The sequence below is a fragment of the Lytechinus variegatus genome, chromosome 1 (genome assembly GCF_018143015.1).
Source record: "Lytechinus variegatus isolate NC3 chromosome 1, Lvar_3.0, whole genome shotgun sequence".
Lineage (NCBI taxonomy): Eukaryota > Metazoa > Echinodermata > Echinoidea > Temnopleuroida > Toxopneustidae > Lytechinus > Lytechinus variegatus.
The window spans coordinates 29,509,580-29,533,500 of NC_054740.1; the positions used below are offsets into that span (position 1 = coordinate 29,509,580).

The 23,921-nt window shown below is 35.8% G+C and overlaps 1 protein-coding gene across 4 annotated transcripts in view; it reads left to right on the forward strand.

Annotated features, from left to right (window-relative positions):
• Positions 1 to 23,921, forward strand: part of LOC121410743 (zinc finger protein 330 homolog) — a 33,998-nt gene continuing 10,077 nt past the window's right edge. The window contains exons 1-5 of one of the 4 annotated variants that reach the window (XM_041603030.1): positions 1 to 58; positions 17,685 to 17,821; positions 19,410 to 19,429; positions 20,189 to 20,259; positions 21,233 to 21,312. In XM_041603030.1, coding sequence (XP_041458964.1) covers positions 17,702 to 17,821; positions 19,410 to 19,429; positions 20,189 to 20,259; positions 21,233 to 21,312 — 291 coding nt within the window. In that variant the 5' untranslated portion in view covers positions 1 to 58; positions 17,685 to 17,701. The other 3 variants (XM_041603039.1, XM_041603046.1, XM_041603021.1) reach the window with 3 other exon arrangements.

Consider the following 23,921-nt stretch of genomic DNA (forward strand, 5'->3'; position numbering starts at 1 on the left):
ATTGTCCTCCATATTTTGCTCAAAATTTTGAGAAGACGCTATCATATTGGCATTTGAGGTGAGGTAAGGGGACAATTAAATGAAGTGTGGGTATTCAGAAGTGTGTGTATCAGTTGGGAACCTGTATTAGTATTTATCTTCTGCTCGCCACAATTACGGTACGGTACAGTTCTTGTACGTACCGGTACGGTACCGTAGACGTAGTTGTACCGCCTACTACCGGCATGACCGAACTAGTATATATTAGGAGCTCCGCCGCCCCGAATGCGGGGGCTCACTTCACCGTGAAAACTAGCGGGGCCGCCTCGGGCTGCCGAAATGAGTCAGTGTCTAGGCGCACGGCCAATTCAGCCTTTCAAGGGAACTCTCTCCCATATTGTAGACAGGGTGACTAGCCAGGAGGCTTCTAGAGAGTTGAAATAATTTACTAACGTAAGGTTACACTCAATGAAGCCAGGTCTTCTCATTGACCTACGTAGGTACACGGGTTAGGTATGTGACAAAAAAAATGAAAATCCTCAAATCTCCATGAATTTGGTATCATTTGTAAGCCCTTAAAAATACCTTTCAAATGATACCAAGAACTCAAATTTTCATCAAGAAATTATAAAGTTATTCCAGTTTAAGTCGCGCATATTTATCCAAATTTGTGGTCATTGTCTTAATGTAAAGTCAATGGAGTGCATAACCGATTTTTGTGACCATTTTGTGACCATTTTGAACCCAAGTCTTCAACGGGCTCTAACTTCTTTGTTTTTGAGCCCTTTGAAGTAATTTTGGTATCAATGGAAAGGTGAAAGAAAACTCAATTGATGTGTAATCATTTCACTTGGTAATTTTTCTTCTTATGCGTAAAATAATTTCTTTTAATTAATTCTAATTAATTATGCAAATTACAATTACTCGCCTCTTTTTTTTTGCCAAATGAAGGTGATAATGAGAGATAATTTGTATATAATTTAGTTGGCATCAAAACAGCATCATGTAGATAATTTCCTAAATGAATTTGTTTAAAGTATTGTTTTTGTAATTTCTAATGTATTTCTTTGTTTTTCTGATATAAATTACAATTAGCTCTTTTTCAACTTTAGTATTGTGTACATGTATGTATGGGGTCTTTTTTTTTACAAATGAAAAATATCATTCCTTTTGTACATGTACTTTGTATGGTATAAAAATACAAGTGTGCTTTTCTGATGTATTTGATTGTTTCACCAATTCTTTATGTATTTTATTGTTTCAACAATTTGTTTATAGATGGATAATGTAGCTTTCATTTTGGAGACCGTGGGCATTCGATTCCAATTTTTTTTAGGAAGGATGAGCAGCAGAGTCTGATTGTGTAAAGATGTAGCATTGCATGTAATTCAAGTATCAAGAAGGAAACATAAAAATTAAGCTTTAATATATGCATTTCTTAGATATGTATGATTACAACAAAGGCCATGTTCGAGCACTCCTTTTTTAATGAAAAATAAGTTCATATTCTAGCGTGAAATCACTGCACATAAATAAAGCTCTGAACAGCAACAAAAACAGGCATCAAAGCTCCAACACTCAAAACAAGAGAACAAAAGTGACACAAAAACTTATACAAATCCCATCCCCATTTCAACTTATGAACACAACCCCCCCCCCCTCCTGCACCCTTCTTGAAAAAAAAATAATAATTATAATAAAATAGAAAAAAATTAATAACATAGAAAAAAAAAATAGACAATAGTGGAAGTGAAATATTTCCTCTTAGAGTGAAAAATTAAACAACAAATTTTTTGCATTTTAATCATGGGCGGAAATTGGCCCCAAAGGTAGGGGGACGCTGGCATCGGCGGCGAAAGCCAACAATTTTAGGGGGGACCACCAAATTATTTTGATAATAAAAAAAATACACCAAAGGTTATCAACCAAAAATTATAGGGGGACGCAGAAAACTAAATTTGACAAGCAAAAAAAAAGAAAAGAAAAAAAAAAGGTTATCAAAAAAAATTGAGGTGGGGGGGATCGTCCCCCACCTCAAAAGAAATCCAGTTTCCAAATGAAACGGATAATCAACCACCTAGACTCTTGACTTGAGTCACATAACCTTGGGATGATAAAATCTTTCTGTGACAAATGTATGTATTAAAATCAATATCAGAATAATTATCTACGGTATAATGACAGAGATTTCCCAAAAAAGGCACAACATAATCATCAAGTAAGCAATTTACGATCTAGTTCAATCCAGCATGAACGACTCACTATCGACCGCTCCCATCACCCTGCCAACCGCAGGCGCATCGGGCAGCTCGACTGCCGAGAGACTGGCTGTGACAAGGGTAGCATCGCCCTGCCAACCGCAGGCGCATCGGGCAGCTCGACTGCCGAGAGACCGGCTGTGACAAGGGTAGCTGGCATCTCTTATATCTGGACTGCGCAACGTCAGAATCGCGTAAGTTTGGATTTTTTGATAATTCAAATATATTTCCAGTCAAATTGTATACCTAATCGGATTCTTGTTTTACTTACCATAAAAAAATTTCGAACATTTACGCGTCCAAAAATTTGATGAACTTTCAAGCTCCGATATCCACACTTTACAGGCGAGTTTCCACATTGAAACTTATATGTACAGAAAGAGCACATCTTCAGCTGTCTGTTAAAAGGCACGAGATTGCACCTACTATGTGCGCATGCGCATTAAACCCCATTTTCAATGAGCCGCCCAGACAGAGGCGATGCCACTCGCAGCAAAACCCGCACGAAAACCGTGCCACCAAAACCAGCGCTCGCGATGCCCCGTATTCGCACATAGCTACATGGGTACGGGTACAGACTACAGTGCTGGTAATGGGAGCCCACACGGACACTTTACCGTCGGTAATGGGGATTACAGTAAAATGTCAGAAATTGTTGAATAAATCCCCAGAAACGACGGTTATTCATCATATAACCTGGCTGTTACGTAAATCTAATTCTTTGAATTATTTTTTTCTTAATTAAAAATAGAGAGTGAAAAATGAAAATTTTCTTGCCATATTAGTTTTCCACCAATAGAGGGCGTACACAAAATATGCCCAAAATTCAAGTTTTTGAGCGCTCTGGTGAATACAAAAATTATTCCCAAGTTACTAATGAAAAATAAATTGCAACTGTATGGAAATTAGTAATTTTGGTCACAAAAGTGATGAGTCGACGAGGGTACTCCAGTTGACGTAGTCTACCTCGATCTAGCAAAAGCGTTTGACACGGTACCACACAAAAGACTAATCAGGAAAATTGAAGCACACGGGATCGGTGGCAAGTTACTACAATGGATCAAATGTTGGCTCAATGATCGTAAACAAAGACTCGTAGGGATCCCATTTTTAAATTTTTGAATTTTTATTTAAACATCTCCACATATAAATCTACAATGACATGAAAGTAAAAACACAATAAAATCTAACATACCAACTCCCAGTTCCAAAGGTTTCCAAAAAGTGAAGAAATTAAGTGTCCAACGTATTTCAAAAACTCGACCGCGACATGGAAAAACTACCCGATTCAGTCTCCCGTAACTTCCCCGATCATTTTGTCACGAAATGTGGTCGTTGAACATCTTGTTTCGAACGACCTCTCGCAAATTAATATTCAATTTTAAATTCGCCGCGCAAGCCCGGCTCGTAGTCTGTGGTAGCTTGTGCACAAGGCGTTATTACGAAAAATGCATTCTAAAAAAGTAAGTCTCGCCATAAATACAAGTTTACGATTTACGATTAAAAATAAACGATGATTCGTATTTCGTACCTATAAATGATGATCACCAGACATATTTGACTTCTAGATCATGTTTTGGTGGAAGTTATTTCCATCTTTTCTTCTCCGTCAGAACTCCGACCGTAGCCACGGTCATGCCATGCCCAGCGGACCCGGCACTCATGCACTGCGTATACGGTATGGTACGTACCGGCCTTATAGCTAGCTTCCCAATTTCTTTCCACAGTCATGACATGCCGTTGCCAATTTTAAGATATTATTTGTAGTAATTATAAATATATTTTTTTTCCTTTTTTAAACTTTTCAGCCATAAAAAATAAATAAATTTAAACCATTTTATTTTTTCTTTAATATTTATATTACTAATTAGCCTCATTATACCTCATTTTTAGTTCATCAGCAATAACATCTGAAACTTGCTTCCCACGGAACTATTTTTAGTACATGTACTCACCTAAAATCTCAAGATTTCGCAAGTTCCAATGACACTTTCGAACATGTGCCACGGCCCCCCTCTCTGTATTTCATTAATTATTACTTCGAAATTATCAAAAAAAACAAAAAAGTGAACAAAACAAAAAGAATCGTGGAAATGAGGAATATGATAAAGATTACAATAACAATTAATGAGGGTGATATAATAGGATGAGCTGGTAATTATTGCACCTTTGATTGGATGATTCCTGAAAATTGAAGAGAGGGGAGCCTTCTTGCGGAGATCCATGATGAGAAATGACGGACAAGCTGGGTCTTGTTTTCATTGTAAGTTAGAAAGTTCATTAATTAATGGGGGTAACTTGAACACATCGGTAAAATTATCAGTAAAAACAATCATAATTTACCTCTATATCAACATTAATTTACCTCTAAATCATTAACATTATCAGCGATTTAATCCCAGATCCCCCCCCCCCCACTATCTCTCTCACGCTCTCTCATCCTCTCTGAATTTATTTCTTCAAATAGAAAGTGGAAGCCCATCAAGCTTTGAATTCCTGTGTCAATTCAGGGGAATTTCCCTGGGTCTCTCAGAATGCTGCATGCCATGCCATGTGTGCCATTTGATCTCTCACATGCATTCTTCCCATTCAAGTTGTGGAAAATTCCATTCATGAATAATTTAGACTAATATCCAGTCTTTTATTTTTTTCATTCGATCAATTTTCCTCACTTTACATGGCAGCGACTGTATTTCTATAAATATTTTCAAAAAAGGGACTGTTTTTGAGACTAGACGTAAGAGTCAAGCCTCGCGCCACGCTACCGATTCATTAATATTCATGAGGAATCGTAACCACGTGATCGAAAAGATCGTCGGAAACGTGAATATTCAACAGCGCTGGATGACGTCATTTTTAGTTTTTTGCTTGGGAATCCAAAATCCTGATAGGTATTGGCATGAAACCAACGGGAATAACACTAGAATACTATTTTCTAACGACCATCTAATGTGCAGCTTAAAAAATGCACGGGATCATATTTTTTTTTTGTTTTTTCATCATTATTTCTGGATTGAGGGGGCGGGGCCTATGAACATTTGACATCAGAATCTCTATCAAAAGTTCTTTCGCTGAAGTTAGCCCACATTTTTCTTAGACCTACCAGTTGCCAATCCCAAGCAATTTAATGATCAAAATGTGAAAAAATACGGTCACTTCCGCATTTGGTTCGCCGTGGGTCAGAGAGAAAACTCGGCAGGAATTGGGGTATAAAATCCACTTAAATCTTCGGCATCGGCGACTTTTTAGACAACGAAGGATTATAGTCAGGATCAGTATAGTATATGTGAGTATGACTGTTGTTTTAATTATGTAATTTTGCTGTCTAATATTTTAAATCATTTTTTTAGTTATTTATTTCAAACTTGGTCGTGATTGAATTTTTGTCCAACGCGAGAGCCGCGGCAGGACGTAATTTCCGAACGAATTCCGAGATTGTCGTTGAAAGAGTTAGTACACTGGAGCAGAATCCGATTGGAAGGAAGTTACCAGCTCAGTTGTTCAAGGCTCTGTGCTGGGCCCAATCTGTTTTTTGATGTATGTAAATGATATGGATATTGGAATCAACAATGACTCTAAAATCAGCAAATTTGCAGATGATACCAAGCTTATACACGCTGTACAAACTGACGATGACATACAAGATATGCAACAGTCGATCAATCACCTTGATAGATGGGCAGCAAAATGGCTGATGAGATTCAACATAGACAAGTGTGGTGTGATGCATTTTGGATCCAAAAACCCTAACCAAGTGTATTCACTGAATGGCTCTGCACTAAAAGAAACAGTCGAAGAGAAAGATCTTGGGATTCTTGTCAATAAATCACTAAAAGTTGCTTCCCAATGTGCAGCAGCGGCCAAGAGAGGCAATATGGTACTAGGGATGATCAAGCGCAACTTTACATATAAAAACAGACAAGTGATCATGAAACTGTACAAATCTCTGGTACGACCACATTTGGACTATGCAATGCAGACCTGGAACCCCTACCTAGCAAAGGACAAAAAAATACTGGAGAAGGTCCAAGCAAGAGCTACGAAAATGATCCCAGATATCCATGATCTACCCTATGAAGACAGGCTCGCCAGACTAAACCTTACTACGTTAGAAAGAAGGAGAGAAAGGGGAGACCTCATTCAAACATACCGTATTATTACACAAATAGACAAATCAAACCCGGACAATTATTTCAAGAGAGTAGAATGTGCCAGAACAAGAGGACACACTCTTAAATTTGCTAAGCAACGATCTAGACTGGATTTAAGGAAACACTTCTTTAGCCAAAGGGTTGTCAATCAATGGAATAAACTCCCACAGTCCACAATTGAGGCACCAACACTCCTGCAATTTAAGACACAATTATCAAAATTGGGTTTTTAAATGGGCTCTAAGAGCCTCCTTAACCCTGCCACACTCATCTGTACACCTTCGTCGTGAAGACAGTGAGATGTGGCCATCAAGGTAACTTCAAGGTAACTTTAATGATTTTTTAAAGTGTGTGCTATGTACAGCATTGGCATACCATAGATTCCCCACAGGCAGGGTGGTTGCAGTTAACAAGTGACGCCGCCATCTATTCTTGTTTCCTAATATCCTATTGTTCTTCACCAACGTTACGCGACGCACGCGTCTATAACGTTGGCGAAGAACAATGGGAAACAAGATGGCGGCGTAAACATCGCCATTAATTGTTAGATTTGTGCTAACTTGAGTTGTGAAGCGGAAACAAAACAATAAAACCTGCGCTAACAAAATAGCTAATAGAATTCAAAATTAGGCATATAGCTTACGAATCCATCACAATCATTACAAATGAAGATAAGTTCATTCAAGAAAAGATTATGGAAAGTCCATACAAAGAGGCGCATTTTAATCGTTGGGTAGGCCCCGATGCCATGTTAAAGCAAATCAAATAATGTAGTCTCTACTCCTTAACTTTTAGATGTTTAACATAAAGAGTTTTTATATTCTTAACCTTATATTCGTATATAAACTTTCATAAACTAAGTGATCAACTTTAATATGATTAACGTTTATGATCGTTGTCAATTTTAGTACTATTTCTGTAAATAGTATATTTTCCAATACGGATTGATTCACACTGCTTTTTCTATGTTTTAGTTCTTATTGCAAAGCACGGCTTAATCCACTTGGACATGTTTGCAGCAATATTCATATTTTCCTTGTCTTCAGTTACTCATCATGCAACTGAGGTACTCTAAACACTCACATGTGTATTTCTTGCGTTATATCTGACAAAATAAATAAATTAGATTTTTCATGCGCAGCCTCTCATATTTTCCTTTATAGTCTCATAAAATCAGACACTGTTGATTTTGTTTAAAGAGAAATGCCAGTAGTTGCAGTAAACACTGATTTCATGAGAAAGTCTGTAAAACAATGCTTAATTGTCAGTATATCATCGAGGATCTAGATCTGGTACAGTTACATAAACTGAACTTTGTGAAATCTTGAAATCTACGCTGAAAAATGTTCACACTGAAGATAACCAACATAGATAGGCACACGTGGGACAGTGTATTATTATTGCTGGAATAAAGACCCGACGGAAGTGACCGAATCCGCGCTTATTTTGCTGATTTCTCTGCAATTACACAATTTCTTCCAGAATCCTTTGGCACATATTTTTTATTCATACAAACAGACACTTGGGTGGTCATTATATTAGATTCTGTAAAAAGTCATTTTCAGATCGTTACCAAAACTGGAATTTATCTTTAATACTCCATTCAAACCCTATTTTACCTCAACAAATAACATATTAACGAATAATTTGCAAAATTATCATTATATATAATGCTATAAAACTACAAAATATTGAACTAATGAAATGTCGAAATTACTTAGTTAAATTAATTTTTATGTCGGACAAGGGTCTCGTTCGTTGAAATATCAATGAAAGGTTTAAAATAAGGGAAGTAATGAAAATTTCAATTTTATCCAGTTATGTTTGTGAATCTTTAAAGTTTTTTTTTCTTTTTTATCTCATAAAGTAAGCTCCATACATCAATTCTACAATCAGTAATAAATAAACATTATTTGATCTAATTTTATTGAAATATAGGATTTTATGAAAAGTCGTCATTCCGAATAAAAGGTTCAGGTGACGATGGAGACTAAATATTTCTCTGATACTATTGATATCAAACGATGTCGTGGACTTGGAAGACAAAATTGCCTAAATTGTGAAAGGGAAAGCGCTGATTTGTCGCCAATCTTCCTATCTCGGAAGAATGGTCCTAAGAACGTTCCTACATGTACGTATGCTTTGTTTGTTTCTTTCTCTCGTTCAAATAATGAAGGAAACATTTTTCTTTCCTTCTTTATTTCCTCCTTTTTTTCTTTCTTTTTTGATGTTCAGCAATATATATCATATATATATATATATATATATATATATATATATATATATATATATATATATATATTTTTGTTAGTAAAGTGTTTACTTTTATCATCAAATTGTTGAGTATATGCTTATCTAAGGCTCCCATAATATATACAGTGCGTATCAAAAAAAAGTTTACACTTTGAAAAAGCCCTGGGAATTAAAAAATATACAACATGTGGGTAATTTTTTCACATATAATCTTGGGTTTGGGTCTCATCTATCCAATGAAAGTAAAAGTTTTGACAGAATGTCACATTTGAGTGAGCACTGTCCATTTTTGTAAAGCTCGCAGAAATCTGTTTGCGCAGAAATGCTCGTTTTCACGCTGTGTCAAGGTGAAAGGGCGAAATCAAACTTACCCTGCGAAACATTTCTCATGCATTTCCCTTGCACTTTAAGTCAATTGAAATAAAACTTATACATTCAAGCATTTTGTAACATTTTTTTCCACCCAAATTGAAATTTCAACACTTAGTAAGCACAACCTTTACCATTTTGTGCCAGCTGGATCTGAGGACGTAATTGAATCTGAACAAAAATTTATATCAGACATCTCCATCCTTTTTTCACTAAGTTTTTATCATTTAAAGTGGTTTTATATTTCATTTTTCATTTAATACTTGTTTCTCCACACTTTTCCCAAGCTTGACAATGATTAACAAACTAAAAATCAAGCCTTAACCATTTCATGTAAATGACAGCTCAGTGTAAAGCAAATATCGTCACGATGGCCTCGGTGTGTCGGGGAGTGGGGTGGGGCTCAATGCACTCTTCGAAGTGTTTTGGGCAAGGAAACGGGTTAAAAAAGATAGGAGATATATTGAAATCAATTTACTAGCTAAATTCCGTGTGCTTTTCGTGATTTAGGTCTACTTTTATTCACATAACTATTTTAAAGTTCTGCGCAAATCATTTTTCACTAACTTTTTAAAAGTAAGTGGTGCTCACTCAAGCGGAAATATTTTTCTACAGTTATGTCGTCATTTGCTTAAATGGATCGGTACCAATGTTAAAATGTGGAAAAATCTTCACAATACTACAAACATATAATTTTACAGGATTTTTTCTAAGTGTAAACTTTTTTGATACGCACTGTATATATGATATATATTGCTGAACATCAAAATGCATAAACAGATACCTATTCATGAGCATAAATGTTTAATGTTTCATTTGTGAACTGATGAGCTTAATTTCTTATCATGTGTTTGCATACTGTGACTTAAGATTGGAAGAAATCATGTAACTGGTGAACACTTTACTAACATGAATATCAGTATGTGGGACTAGAGTGAAATTTCATGGTATCTTTGGAAGAGTTTTAAAAGGTGAAGAAATAAAATATCATATATATTGACAAAAATATTTTGTCAATATCATATAAATAATTAACATACACGAAAATCAAGTTAAAAATCATTTGTCCGGGGGTCAAATTCAAGGTCAAAGTAAAGTTCAAGGGCCATGACCTTGTAAATCACTCCAATACAATATTTGATGCATGTTTTGGATTCTTGTCTGAATTTCCTTTTGATTGGTACCAGTTTCGTGAAAATTGGTCAACACGTTACGACGCAATGGCCATTGAAAGTTGAAGGTCACGCCCATTTTTGTCAAAACAAGGAGAAAAGGGCGGGCCATAGCGCGAGAACCGACGGACCGATTTGACTAATTTTTTTTTGTTTTGTGCGTGGGCCATGGTGAATTTTATGTGTACCAATTTACAACAAATTCCGAGAGGGTCAGGTGCAAAATTGCACTTTCATTGGGTGAATTGGCATGGAATGACCCTATAGCCTTCTTTGTTGATCTTTTTGTTGATTTTCCCATATTTAATTTTGTGAAATCTGGTCACCCTGATTGGAGACCATCTCCCGTATTGAAGACTTGCATTGCCAAAGAAGGAAAAAAAACAAGGGCAAGAGCTCCATGTGCACCAGGGTGACCAGACGTCCCGTATTTCCCGGGATTGTCCCGTATTTTGCTCCTGTGTCTAGGCGTCCCGACAAATCCTTCCCGGGACGCCTATTTGTCCCGTATTTCAGAATATAACAAAAATGAAAATGTAGTTAACTTAATACATTTAAAAGTGACGAATTTTCATTAAATAACCAACAGCTGACGAAGCAGGAACAACAATTAAATCGATAACTCACATTGCAAACGAACTGGCCTCCTGCCTGTGTGTGGCAGGCTACTTAGCTATGCAAGTAGGATCGAAGCAAATTCTCAATGGTGAAAACAATCTCACATGATAGACAGTTTTTCCACCAAAATAAAAATTGGCGGGAAATTCTTATAATTATACTATCGATTCTCAGATTAATGATTTGGAGATGTATTCGAAAGAACAAGCCTTGACTTTTTATAGATCTAGTTGTTTCAGCTTGGCGTTTTGAGTCTTGGTGTGCACGATGCCGCGATGTTTCATCTAATTTTTAAGTTTGACAATATGTTTCACTTTGAAATTTTATTCATTTCTAAAACATTTTATTTTTTAAATTTTAAAAACACATTTTAAAAAACACCTAATGAAATTATGATTTTTATTAGATGATTGGATTTTCATGTTTAGTTGAAGTTTGAACTTTTCCCTTTTTCTTTCTTTTATATAATTTATATACCATATCCTTTCTGCTTGCCCCGTTTTGTTCCATCTATCTTTATTTCCAATACCATACTTTATCCGTATTTTTTATTTTGTAATTATCTGTGTTATTGTTTGAATATTTTTTGTGTCTTTATTACCTTGTGAATACATCGCACTTCGGCCTCAGCCGCGATGATGTCTTGATTTTTATTATCTATCTATTTCCTATCTTTCTTTCCTAGACATTTTCTTTTCTCTCTCTCTGTTCATTTTTCTTTCTTTCCTTTTTAGTTTCTCTTACTTCAATTCTTTATCAAATATCCTTTTTTATTTCCTTCATTATTCCTTTCCTTATAATTACCTTGGCTTCCTTCTCTCTTCGTCTCCTGTTTCTTTTCGTTCTTTCTCTCCTTCCATTATTTTCTCTTTTTTTTCGTTCTCTCCTCTCTTCATTCTTCCCTTCCACTGTTTCTTCCTTTCTTTATTTTTTCCCCTTCTTATTCTTTTCCCTTATTCTTTCTTTTATTTCTTTCTTTCCCTTCCTTCCAGTTTTCTTCTTTCAAAGAATGAAGGAAACTTGTTTATTTCCTTCATTATTTCTTTCCTCCTTTTTCTTACCTTTTTCCCCCTTTAATTTTCTCCTTTATTTTGTCTTTCAGACATTTCTTCATCTTCCCTTCCTTTCTTTTCTTTCTTTCTTTCTATATTTATTTAAAAGAGTGACGGAAACTTTTTTTTATCTCTTTTATTATTTCTTTCATCCTTCTTTTATTCTAACTTTTATTTTTTCTGTTTTCCTTTATTTTCTTTCCTTCTCAATCATCTCTTTTCTTTCTCTCCTTCATTCTTTCGTTCACCTTCCCTTCCAATTCTTTATATTTTTTCACAAGTCTAACTCTTTGTGTAGCCTTGTTTGTTGATCTTCGTTTGTCAATTGTCCCGTATTTCATTTTGTCAAATCTGGTCACCCTGATGTGCACCCCCCACTGAAATTGAAAAGAAAAACATGGAGAAGGATTAGAATAATGTATCAAGCCCTAACATACAATGTATATGATGGGGGAGTGGAAATACAAACCAAAAATAAAATATGGCTTTTTCTTTATTCCGTCAAATTTCTAGTAGTAGCTAGTGCGTGTAAATTGTCCATAGACATCGGTTCATTTAGTCAGTAAAGGGTTTGTGAGTCTAGACTGGTCAAACTCTCGGCTGATAATCGTTAAAATACCCCTTCCGATATCAGCGCTTCTCGCTAGCATAGGGGGAAGAGGTCTTGACTGCAGATAAAATGAGGTGATTTCGAGTCCAAACTATTAAAGGAAACCAAAACCCAAGAAGAGAAGCAATCTTATTGGATAGAGTAACAATTTAAAAAAAGTTTCATCAAAATCGGTTATGAAATAAGCAAGTTATGGACAATCAAAAAGTCTTGTTGTACTTACAATGTGGATCCTCAAATTGGCAAACGTGCTTCAAAATGGCTGATTTTGTGGACAACTCTCCATTTGTTTTGTACACATATTTTCAGATTTTCCCCTTTATTTTACATATTTCACATTATCTCCTCCTGACCTTGACATATATGGTGTGGATTATATTTTCCCATGACATATGTTGTGCTCAGAAGGAGGCAAGATGCAATTTGAAAGATAATGAGGAAAATCTGAAAATTTGTGTACAAAACAAATGGAGAGTTGTCCACAAAATCAGCCATTTTGAAGCACGTTTGCCAATTTGAGGATGCCCGTAGAAAGTACAAGAGTTTTCAAACTCCCATAACTTGCTTATTTCATAACCGATTTTGATGAAACTTTTTTTAAATTGTTCCTCTCATTTTACTCTTTCCAATAAGATTACTTCTCTTCTTGGGTTTTGGTTTCCTTTAAAGGTAAGCAAGAGTGGAAAAAATGATAGAAAAATCTGAAGTGAACTAGCCTGAAATCTCAATCTTCTGTTATTTTTGGTGGGGGTGCATATGGAACTATTCCTACATACCAATATATGGCTTTATTCCATCAAATTCAAGCAGGATCTATTGCATGTAATTGTCCATAGACATCAGTTTATTTAGTCAGTAAAGGGTCTGTGAGTCTAGACTAGTCATACTACATGTACATTTGTATCGCCTGATAATCGTTAAAATACCTCTTCCTGTATCGGTGCTTGCATAGCGGGAAGAGGTCTTGACTGCAGATAAACGAGGTGAGTTTCAGTCCCTACTAAGGTAAGCAAGTGTGGAAAAAAAATGATAGAAAAATCTGAAGTGAACGAACCTGAAGTCTCAATAATCTTTGATGGGGGTGCTAGGGAACTCTTTCCAAAACAAGTTAAAGACCCAGACCGGACCCAAATAAGAAATTGACAAATTATATACCAATCGAAAGCTTATAAGCTACTAAATACAGCAATGTATGCTTTATGCATTTTCACCGCTTCCCAGCTGAGTATTTTGCTTAAGAATATTCCAATTATCGGGCTTCGAACCCGGCTTAGAAAATAGGCTTTATTGTGCTTTTCACCTGCCTCGAGACCGTGACGTCACGTTGTGTAAGAAGCGTCGTGATTCCATTGGTTTGTACACAGAAAAACTGGGTGATTTTTTTGCTTTCCAGATAACGCATTTCATTCTCTTCACTTCTATCACAGAGGGATATCACGTATATTTTTTCCCACAATCTTGAATTTATGAAATCTACAGTTTAGAACTAGTTTTTGCCATATTTTATTTCCTGCTTATTTGGCGCAGATTTCAATTCTATCTGCATTTAGATTATGTATAACAACTTTTCCTGACATAGCAATTTAGGCCCAATAAGAGCCAAACACAAAAATTACAAAAAAAATGGTAGTGAATAGTTGTAGGTTTACATCAATTTGAACAGTGAATAATTTTGAGTGCCATTTTCATCTGAAAACGAAAACAAAATGGATTCATAAGATGGAAATGGAAGAAAATACCCAATGCTTTTGTACACAAACCTATGGAATCACAACCCTCCAGACACAACGTGACGTCATCATTTCCAGGCGACGTGGGGGTGCTCAATCGAAGCGTACTTTGGGGAGAAGTTTCTTTGATTTTTATTTAATATTTTTAAGAAATGGAAGGAGATATGTGTAATATTTTTGGTGTATTTGTATTCTATGAGTCATTATCTTTCTTTTGATATATGATTGTTTTTATACCGGTCAGGGTCTTTAACATCACTAACAAGAATCAAGATTCAAGGACATTTTTTTTCCACCCAAAACTAAGGCAAAATTTGTATGGGGGTGGTCAAAAATGCTGCATTTCCAGGCACATTTTATGAAATTTGTTAGCCTAATTTTCACTATTTGGAAATTTTGAGGTAAGTTTTGAGCAATGCCTGACAATAATAGTAATAAAGAATATATTAAGGTCATGCTTTTCATTTTTTTTTCGTCGTTCTACAGTCAATCGGCAAACCTTCTAAAAGTATCTTCTTTTATCCAAGTGATTTTCATGACTAGAGGGTTTTTGCATTGTTAATGAGCTTGGTGTGGACGAAAACACCTCTTTTATTCGGCCATTGCTTCTCTCAATATTGACGAAATATCATGTTTTTTTGTTATCTTTATAAAGAAGAAAAGTAATTCTTTCAGGCCATGTGTTTGGATTTTTAAAAAGATTGTATAATATCGGTGAAAATTTTGATCTGAAACATGAAAGAAAATGATTATTTCTATGCAACGAAAGTTATTATTTTTGCATTTAATTTCTGTTCGAGTCCAAATGATTTTTAGATTATGATAAAGTTTAAAATCTGAACTTTAATATGATATATTTTTTTTAAGAAGAGGTATTTAGATGGGTCAGCAGCCAGCTTTTCATAGGCCAAGTACATTAAGCAGCTCGAACATCAAGAATACTGCGCTCTGATTGGTCATAGAGACTACACACCCATGCAAATTCCAATGTTCCCCACACTGGGCCTCTGCAAAGGTCACACTCACCATGTGGTAATCTCTTCAAATTACCCTCGCCTGTTGTTTTGAAAACATTCAGCCAATCAGAAATCTGGATTTTTATGTTACTCAGAAATTTCAGAAATCTCGTCTTGCATCTTGATGGAAAAAGCTGGCTGCTGACCCATCTGAAAGATGCCACATATCAAGAGTCACATTGTAAGAAAGTATAGAGTTTGGGCTTTCTGATGATATGAATTATGTTTGTGCCTAAAACACAAAATTTTGTACAATTTGCAAGTGAAAACAGGAAGAAAATTCTGTTTGAGGCATCTTTTCAGGCTAAGAATTCACTTGTTAAAATATTTCATTCAAAAGAAATAACTAACATAAAAGAGTATACATTTACTCTTTCCTATGGTATAAAAATAATCAATTTTACTCAAGAAGAAGGTGGTTAAATTGTGTGAGAAAGAAAGTCTCACGAGACGATATACATGCAAATTAAAAAATAAATCATTGTCTTTTGAAAGCTACAATACTTACACTGCCTACAATAATAACCTGGAATATAGTATTGTAAAAAAGGAATGCCCTAAGAAAATGGGAATTTAAAGTATGTTCATTAAACTTGGTGTTTGTCATGGTCAGTAGAACAAAGTCATATTATGTTTTTAGCATAGAGAAGTTTACAAGAGTTCAAGATGACTGTCATCATATTAGGTTTCTAATTTGTGTATGTATATCTTTACATGGATATAAGCTGCTTTTTGTCGCGCCCACCAGAGGTGAAGGTGAGACTTGGGGATTCAAATGTCGTCCGTCCGTCATCCATCCATCACAAACATGTAATGACACATAACTCCACAACCATAAGTCGCTTTTCAACCAAACTTGGATGGTGGATGGACTTGGGGGACGTGCATGTTATGCTGCAGTCTGAGGTCACATGATATGGTCAAAGGTCATTTTCAGGTCAATGTAAAGTTTACATGCAAGACTCTCTTATGACACCTAACTCCACAACTGTAAGTCGCTTTTCAACCAAATTTGGATGGTAGATGGACTTGGGGGACATGCATGTTATGCTGCAGTTGGATGTCACATGGTAAGGTCAAAGGTCATTTTCAGGTCAAAGGTAAAGTTTACATGCAAGACTCTTAACTCCGCAACTGTAAGTCCCTTTTCAACCAAACTTAGGCGACCTGCATGTTATGCTGCAGTCGCTTTTCAACCAAACTTGGATGGTAGATGGACTTGGATTTGCATGTTATGCTGCAGTCTGAAGTCATATGGTAACGTCAAAGGTCATTTTCAGGTCAACGATAAAGTTTACATGCAAGACTCCTATGACACCTAACTCCGCAACCGTATGTCGTTTTTTAACCAAACTTTGATGGTAGATGGACTTGGGGGACGTGCATGTTATGCTGCAGTCGGAGGTCACATGGTAAGGTCAAAGGTCATTTTCAGGTCAATGTTAAAGTTTACATGCAAGACTCTTAACTCCACAACTGTAAGTCCCTTTTCAACCAAACTTAGGCGACCTGCATGTTATGCTGCAGTCGGAGGTCACATGGTAAAGTCAAAGGTCATTTTCAGGTCAACATTAAAGTTTATGTGCAAGGCTCTTATGACAAGTGTTATTCCATCCCAGTCATTTCACAATGAAGTTTCGATATAATCCTCTTGCGTGCCCTCACAAATCATGATATATCTGGTTATTTTCATAAGTAGGCGAGACACCAAATTGCTTTTGCCTTGTTTGTATCTATTGTATTAATTTCAAGTTTTATTTTTGTTATTGTTATTGTTAAAATCATTGGTATTTTCTGTTTTTTTATTATGTTGATTCAATAAAACACATGAAAAAATTTACGATATTCAGCAATTCGGTGCTCCAAAACCATGCACTCCATTGACTGTACAAGTAGCGATAGATTCTGTAAATTCTGACGAACACGATGCGACACTGGCGCTATTCGGTATGATTTTGACGGAAAAGCAAAAGTAACAAAAATATGCCATTCTTTAGCAGTGAGCTAAACACTAACAGGCGACATTATTTACCCAGCTCTGACCTATACTCATTTGTGTAAGCATCGCCACTCGCTAGCGAAAATCCATTGAAATTCATATTGCAAGCCTATATGGCATCAGTATGCATTGTGTGCTACACTTTGCTGGCTTTACACGGCCACCCACGGAAACTTAAACAATTCTAGCACTATTTATAGCACTCATTGCCGATCCTAATAAAGCTTATGAAATATTCCAGATTTAGACTGTAAGTTATAAAAAGTAGTCCCCGAAAATAAAAGAATGATTTTTTGCCTGATGCACTCTCAGAGTGAGCTCAACTTGTTGCCCTTTCTTAACCCATTAGGGTTTATGATATTGCTTAGATAAATTTATATATTTGTTTATTGATGTAAGGGATATGCCTGATCCACACCTGAATTTTCAAGGTGGATGGTAAAGTTCAAATAGAGACTTATTTCTTATTAATTTCAGCTAGGTATAAAGTAAAGATGCCAAAGAAAAAGACAGGTGCTCGTAAGAAGGCTGAGAGACAGAAGCTTCGTCAAAAGGGAATCAGGTCTGGAATAGAAGCCAGGAGCGTTGTGGAATGGCCTTGTAACTATCTCATGGTAAAACATTACCCATTAACGGACAAGTCCACCCCAACAAAAGTTGATTTGAATAAAAGGATAAAAATCCAACAAGCATAACACTAAAGATTTCATCAAAATTGGATGCATAATAAGAAAGTTATGACATTTTGAAGTTTTGCTTGATTCACAAAACAGTTATTTGCACATCCTAGTCGGGATGCAAATGAGACAACTGATGACATCACTCACTCACTATTTCTTTTGTATTTTGTTTTATGAAATGTGAAATATTCTAATTTTCTCCTCATTGTCCTGTGAAACAAAGTTTTATTTCTCCTGAACATGTTGAATTACCATTGATTAACATTTTATGGTTCAGTCAAGTTGGTCCTTATTGTCAAATCTGTAGAAATGTGAATATTTTATAATTCTGACTATAAAAAACAAAATAAATAGTGACATCATCGATTCTCTCATCAGCATGTGACTAAATTGTGCATATAACTATTTTGTGAAAAATAAGTAAAACTTTAAAATGTCTTAACTTATTTTACATCTGATTTTGATGAAATGTTCAGCATTATGATTGTCTGATTTTTCTGTATTTATTCAAAGCAACATTTTACGGAGATGGACTTGACCTTTAAAGGAGAGGGGGGGGGGGGGGGTAGTGGCTGGGATTGTACCCCTTAAATGAACTTCCCATTGGAAGTTTATATCATTGGAATTAATCAATACACTTAACTTTCATGCCTTGTTATTTGCCATAATTTCTCTTAAAGATAAATTCCAGTTTTGGTAACGATCTCAAAATGACTTTTTACAGAATCTAACATAATGACCACCCAAGTGTCTGTTTGTATGAATAAAAAATATGTGCCAAAGGATTCTGGGAGAAACTGTGTAATTGCTGAGAAATAAGCAAAATAAGCGCGGATTCGGTCACTTCCGTCGGGTCTTTATTCCAGCAATAATAATACACTGTCCCACGTGTGCTTATCTGTGTTGGTGATCTTCAGTGTGAACGTTTTTTCAGCGAAGATTTCAAGATTTCACAAAGTTCAGTTTATGTAACTGTACCAGATCTTCATCCTCGATGATATACTGACAATTAAGCCTGGTTTTACAGACTTTGTCATGAAATCAGTGTTTACTGCAACTACTGGAATTTCTCTTTAAGCCCTGCCTAACTTATTTCATTGCACTTGGCTCTCTATATATTTGACCTTAGTCAGAATCATTACATGTACATAATAATATATTTTTAGAGTACGGATGTCTATTTTATAGGCCCCACATGTTTTGCATATAAACACTATCACTGTGCCCTATAATTATTTCAGTGAAGAGGAGGTCCTTGTGCAGTGTATAGTACTGTCACTGTGTGTTGCAATTCACAAAAGAAGTGGAGAAAATTTTGAAGCTGATATATTTTCTCTCTTAGAATTCGTTAATGATAGACAAAATGTGACAGACAGACAATTGGTTCATGTTTGGTTTCTCTTCCCATCCCCAGTATCCTAGGAAGTAATGTACATTAATGGTATTGTTTGTATTTGTTAATGCCAATAATTCAGCATTGGTTTATTACTGATCAGTTTTCTCTTATTTTATTTTAATACAGGAATGCGACAGCTGTCATAGGTGATTACCATTTGACATTTGTTAATCCAGGCTAATTTGATAATCTAAAGTCTACAACATTACAACATTCTTTTTGGGTTGGTGAAGAGATCTAAGCTATTATGTGCATATGACTATTTTGTGAATAAAGCAAATTGTATCATAACTTTAAATTTATTTTAGTTCAATAGGCTCATTTGATTTCATATTTCGGGGGTAGTTTTGGTCCTTCAAGCTGATAATTTTTGCTAGAGTGTTTTCTCTTATTTACCCGGTACTCTATCTTCACTTTGATAATGGTCAGTATCAATAGCCATCAGTTTGGGGATGCAATGAAATAGTGCTGCAAGTCAGGCGGCATGTTCGGGTTCGGTTCGGTTCGGCTGCAGCACTACAATGAAAATATAATTCACTCACAGGGACTATTCAGGTTTTTTCTTTAAATGGACATCTGTATTCTTGAAAGTGATTTGTGGCTACATTCTCCAGCTGACCTCTAATTCCTTTAGATTTTTTTTTCTCTCTTGAGAAGATTTTATCAAGAGCTGTATACACAGTGTTTTTTGTTCATGAAGCATCATTTTAACTTGAGTAAAATAATAATATCATATTAGAGTGTTACACTATCTGCCAATTATCAGGGGAGTTGATGAAGCTTTGTTTGATGCTGGGATTTATTAATTGAAGTCCTTGTTAAGTTAAGAGTATGATTTTTTAATGCCAAAATGCATGCTTCATAACATTAACCCAATCAATTTTCCTGTCTTTGTTTTCCTGTAGAACACAGAAGAACAGAGCCTTCTGTTATTTTTGTGCAACTGTACAAAAGCTTCCTATATGTGCACATTGTGGTAAGTAGTATTGTTTCAAACATTACTTGCACTCATGAGTTTAATATGCCACTTGGATTAGTTGGTCTATTGGCTAACGCCAGGGTAATAGTATGCAGCCCTTAATAGAAACTTTACATTATTACTATCTTTTTGGTCTAATTACCATTAAACTAATTTGGCCAATTGCCATTAGGCCATCAACAGCCTTCTCCCTTATCCCATTTGGCATTACTGTATATTCAAACTTACAACAAAAATAAGTTTGACAAATTTGTTACCAAGTCAACACTCTCGTCCTATTGAATTATGTAAAGTAGGCAAGAATGCCAGGGCGTTCATCTATGTTTGACTTGCATTATAAATTATATGACACCGAGATAGATCCTTGGCATTTGATTGGTTGTTTGATATCAATCATTCGGACCATTTTATAATGGTGTCATCGACAGTGCAATAGGATCCATCTATCATGCAATTTTGGATCCATACAATTTTGTCCATTGCAAGAGCACACCGAGACTGCTGGCATCACAAGTAAAACCACTCATGTTTACAGCATGCATGTTGTATGTACGCGACATTCAATCAACAGACCAAGCTCGCACTGCATGATCATAATTATTTTGCACGAAATTGATAAATTTCATATGAAAAATAATCTAGTCTCAAGTGTCATATAAACCAAATAATGAATGTTCCTTCATTCAGGCAATGAACAAAATACTTAATTCGGTGAAAGATGAAATGACTGGATCTTTTCATCTTTCACCTCATGAAGTATTCTGTCCATTGCACTCATAAACTTTCATTATTTGTATACTATTTAACCTTCTGTTCACTGTTGCATGCTACTGTGAGAAGTGGAAGTCTAAAATGCTCTAAAATGTAATACTCAGAGTTATATTGAGATTTTGATGATACCAAATGTCTCCTCAATTCAATTTGCTCTGACTCCTAGCATTTATTTCTAATTCAAATTTTTTCTTGGCAGGTAAGATGAAGTGTATGATGAAGACAGGTGACTGTGTTATTAAGCATGCAGGTCGATTTACAACAGGCTTAGGTATGGTGGTAAGTAACATATATCCTGATTTCTGCACTCATATTTGACTGCCCAATTGGAAATCTGCACTCAATGAGTTGTTAGGAAAGATTTTGTGTGATAAGCCAAAATAATAAAGAAAAAAATAAGATGCAAAAAGAAGAGGAAGAAAAAGAATTCAACTGAAAGTTCGATGTTTTCTTTAAAATGTCATAGTTTGTTTAACCCTTGTTCGATTTTGATGAAATTTTCTTTGTTTGATTATCTTATTTTACTTTTTTTTTGAATCGCATTATTTTCCTTCTGGATTTATAAGACTCCCTATGACCTTGCTTTCTTAAGGCAGGTACATTAACCAAATAAACTGGAGAATTACAGTAATTTTCATATACCATTTTCTTTCACCAAATACATGCACTAATAGCCTTTCCTGGAATATCTGGTCAGTTCTATGCTGTATGTGGCATCTATACCAGAACTAATATCATATATAAAGCAAAGTTGCCAAGTCTCCCTAATTGTCAAGGTGACTCCCTGAAAACTGACGTGATATTTGAGCGAAAAAGTAATGTTGTAACCCGCACCCGTTGCGGTACGGGTTAACCTGCCGGTATGCCTCCGATCGCGGGTTGCGGGCCGGGCCGAGTTCATTCTCAAACCCGCAGACCGTCATGTGAAAAAAAGGGAGAATAAACGACGCATAATAAAAACATTCACAGTGAAAATTGAGTTAAGATCATGTGCTTCTTACGTGGCAGATTCTTTTAGAGACGTAGATATTTCCTTTTAAAAATGCCAGCGTATTTTTGTCTTGTGAATAGTGAACAGGACTGAGTCTGAGACAGTTCAACATGATAAATTGAAAGAGTTGCTCTCTTTCAATGGCCAACGCCAGTGCGTGCATGCAGCGCAGTCAAAAGCAACCGCATGGGCCAATGAAACTCGATGTTGAGTTTCCCGTCCCATTTTTTCCAGCTCATAATGAGGAACCGATTTCATTATTCATTATTTTTCAGAAGATGAAAGTTTGACCTTTTGTAACCTTTTAACGCACTTTATTCTGTGGAACTTGAAGCCAGGGAAAAATTAATCATTTTTGGGGGGGCTCCATTTTCATTTTTTTTTTGCAATATTTCAGGGGCTCTTTTCAAATGCTACGTTTTTTGTATTTTGAGGAATACCTGTTCACTTATTAAATTAATTATTACTTGTTGTTTAATAGTGTATTATTTTTAAAGTTTTTTTTCATGCCTAGAATCTTGAATGTGGGTGTGTTTGTGTGGGTGAGACTGTGAGTTGAACTTGATATAAATGAATTTAATATCTAAATTTTACTCCATCTAATTCCAGTATTTGGCCATGTTATAAAGGCCCACATACCCTTACTTTTCCTGAAGTTCTTTGAAAACGCAGATCTCCACGAAAATTGTATTTCTCTATGGGGGAGTCTAAATTTGGTGAGAATAAACTCATTAATAACTTAAATATACATGACAATGAAAAAATCATCAAACTTCATTGGCAGTTTTGAAAAATATACCCGAAATATAAACTCTGTCTGAAGCAGAAAATCACCATCATTGAGGCCTTTACAGAGCGAATTGTCCCCCCAGAGCTCTGGCAGAGAGACAGAGCTCAGACTAGCTAGCACAAGCGCCAATGCGTACGTGGGCGAGTCTCCCGTCGGCCTTGTAACAGATTGAGCTTTGATGATTTTTTTGTCTGATATTTAACTCATCCCCTGGAAAAATAAAACAAATGATTTTTAAGTTATAATTAGCAAATAAGATAAGTTATTTTGGATGAGTACTAGGCCGTATGATAACTCACCAACGCGAGTTTACTAGACTTTGGGATTTATTGAGGTAGCTCAACCATACCTCGAGCGATGTTCGTGCAGGCTCCACCACTTCTACGGTTGTTGAGTGGAGCCTGCACGAACATCCCTCGAGGTATGGTTGAGCATGCAGCGTCATTCCATTCACAAAAAAAGAAAGAAAGAAAAGATTTGCAGGTATTTACAAGATATACAAGTAATTGTCTTACTGAAAAGCTTATATTAATGTTTTAAATCAGTTTTGAATCTAGATATCCAAATAGTTTATTTTCAGAATTTGATTTTCAAACGCGGGCCAAATTTCATAACGCGGGCGACGGGAAACTGAACATCGAGTTTTAGCGGCCATATTATCGAATGAAATACAAAAACAGAAGGAAATAATATAGAGATAAACGAGAAGAAAAAATCGACTGTATCATTATCCAGGTATTTATTGCAATTTTGATTACTTTATAGACGAGGTCCCATGGAATTGAATATTGTAATTATGATTGTTGTGAGTCGCATTGTCGACCGACCTGGACTGAAAAACAACATTGCCGTCTGCCGATCCTTGCTGGGCAGCCTGGGCTAGCTAGCGCGCTGAGCTGCGGCTCGCTAGCTCCGATCCGAGGCGTTAATTGCGTAATGCTTTCAATTTCGAGATCAGAGCGGACCCATTTCGTTGTACAAAGTCACCCAAAAAACATTTTCTCTCCGGAATAAAAGGCGAATTTGCAAATTGTAAGTAAATTCACTCTAGGCTAGGTAGTAGTAGACATATATTTTCCTGATTTGAGCCTGTATAGTGTGGGGATT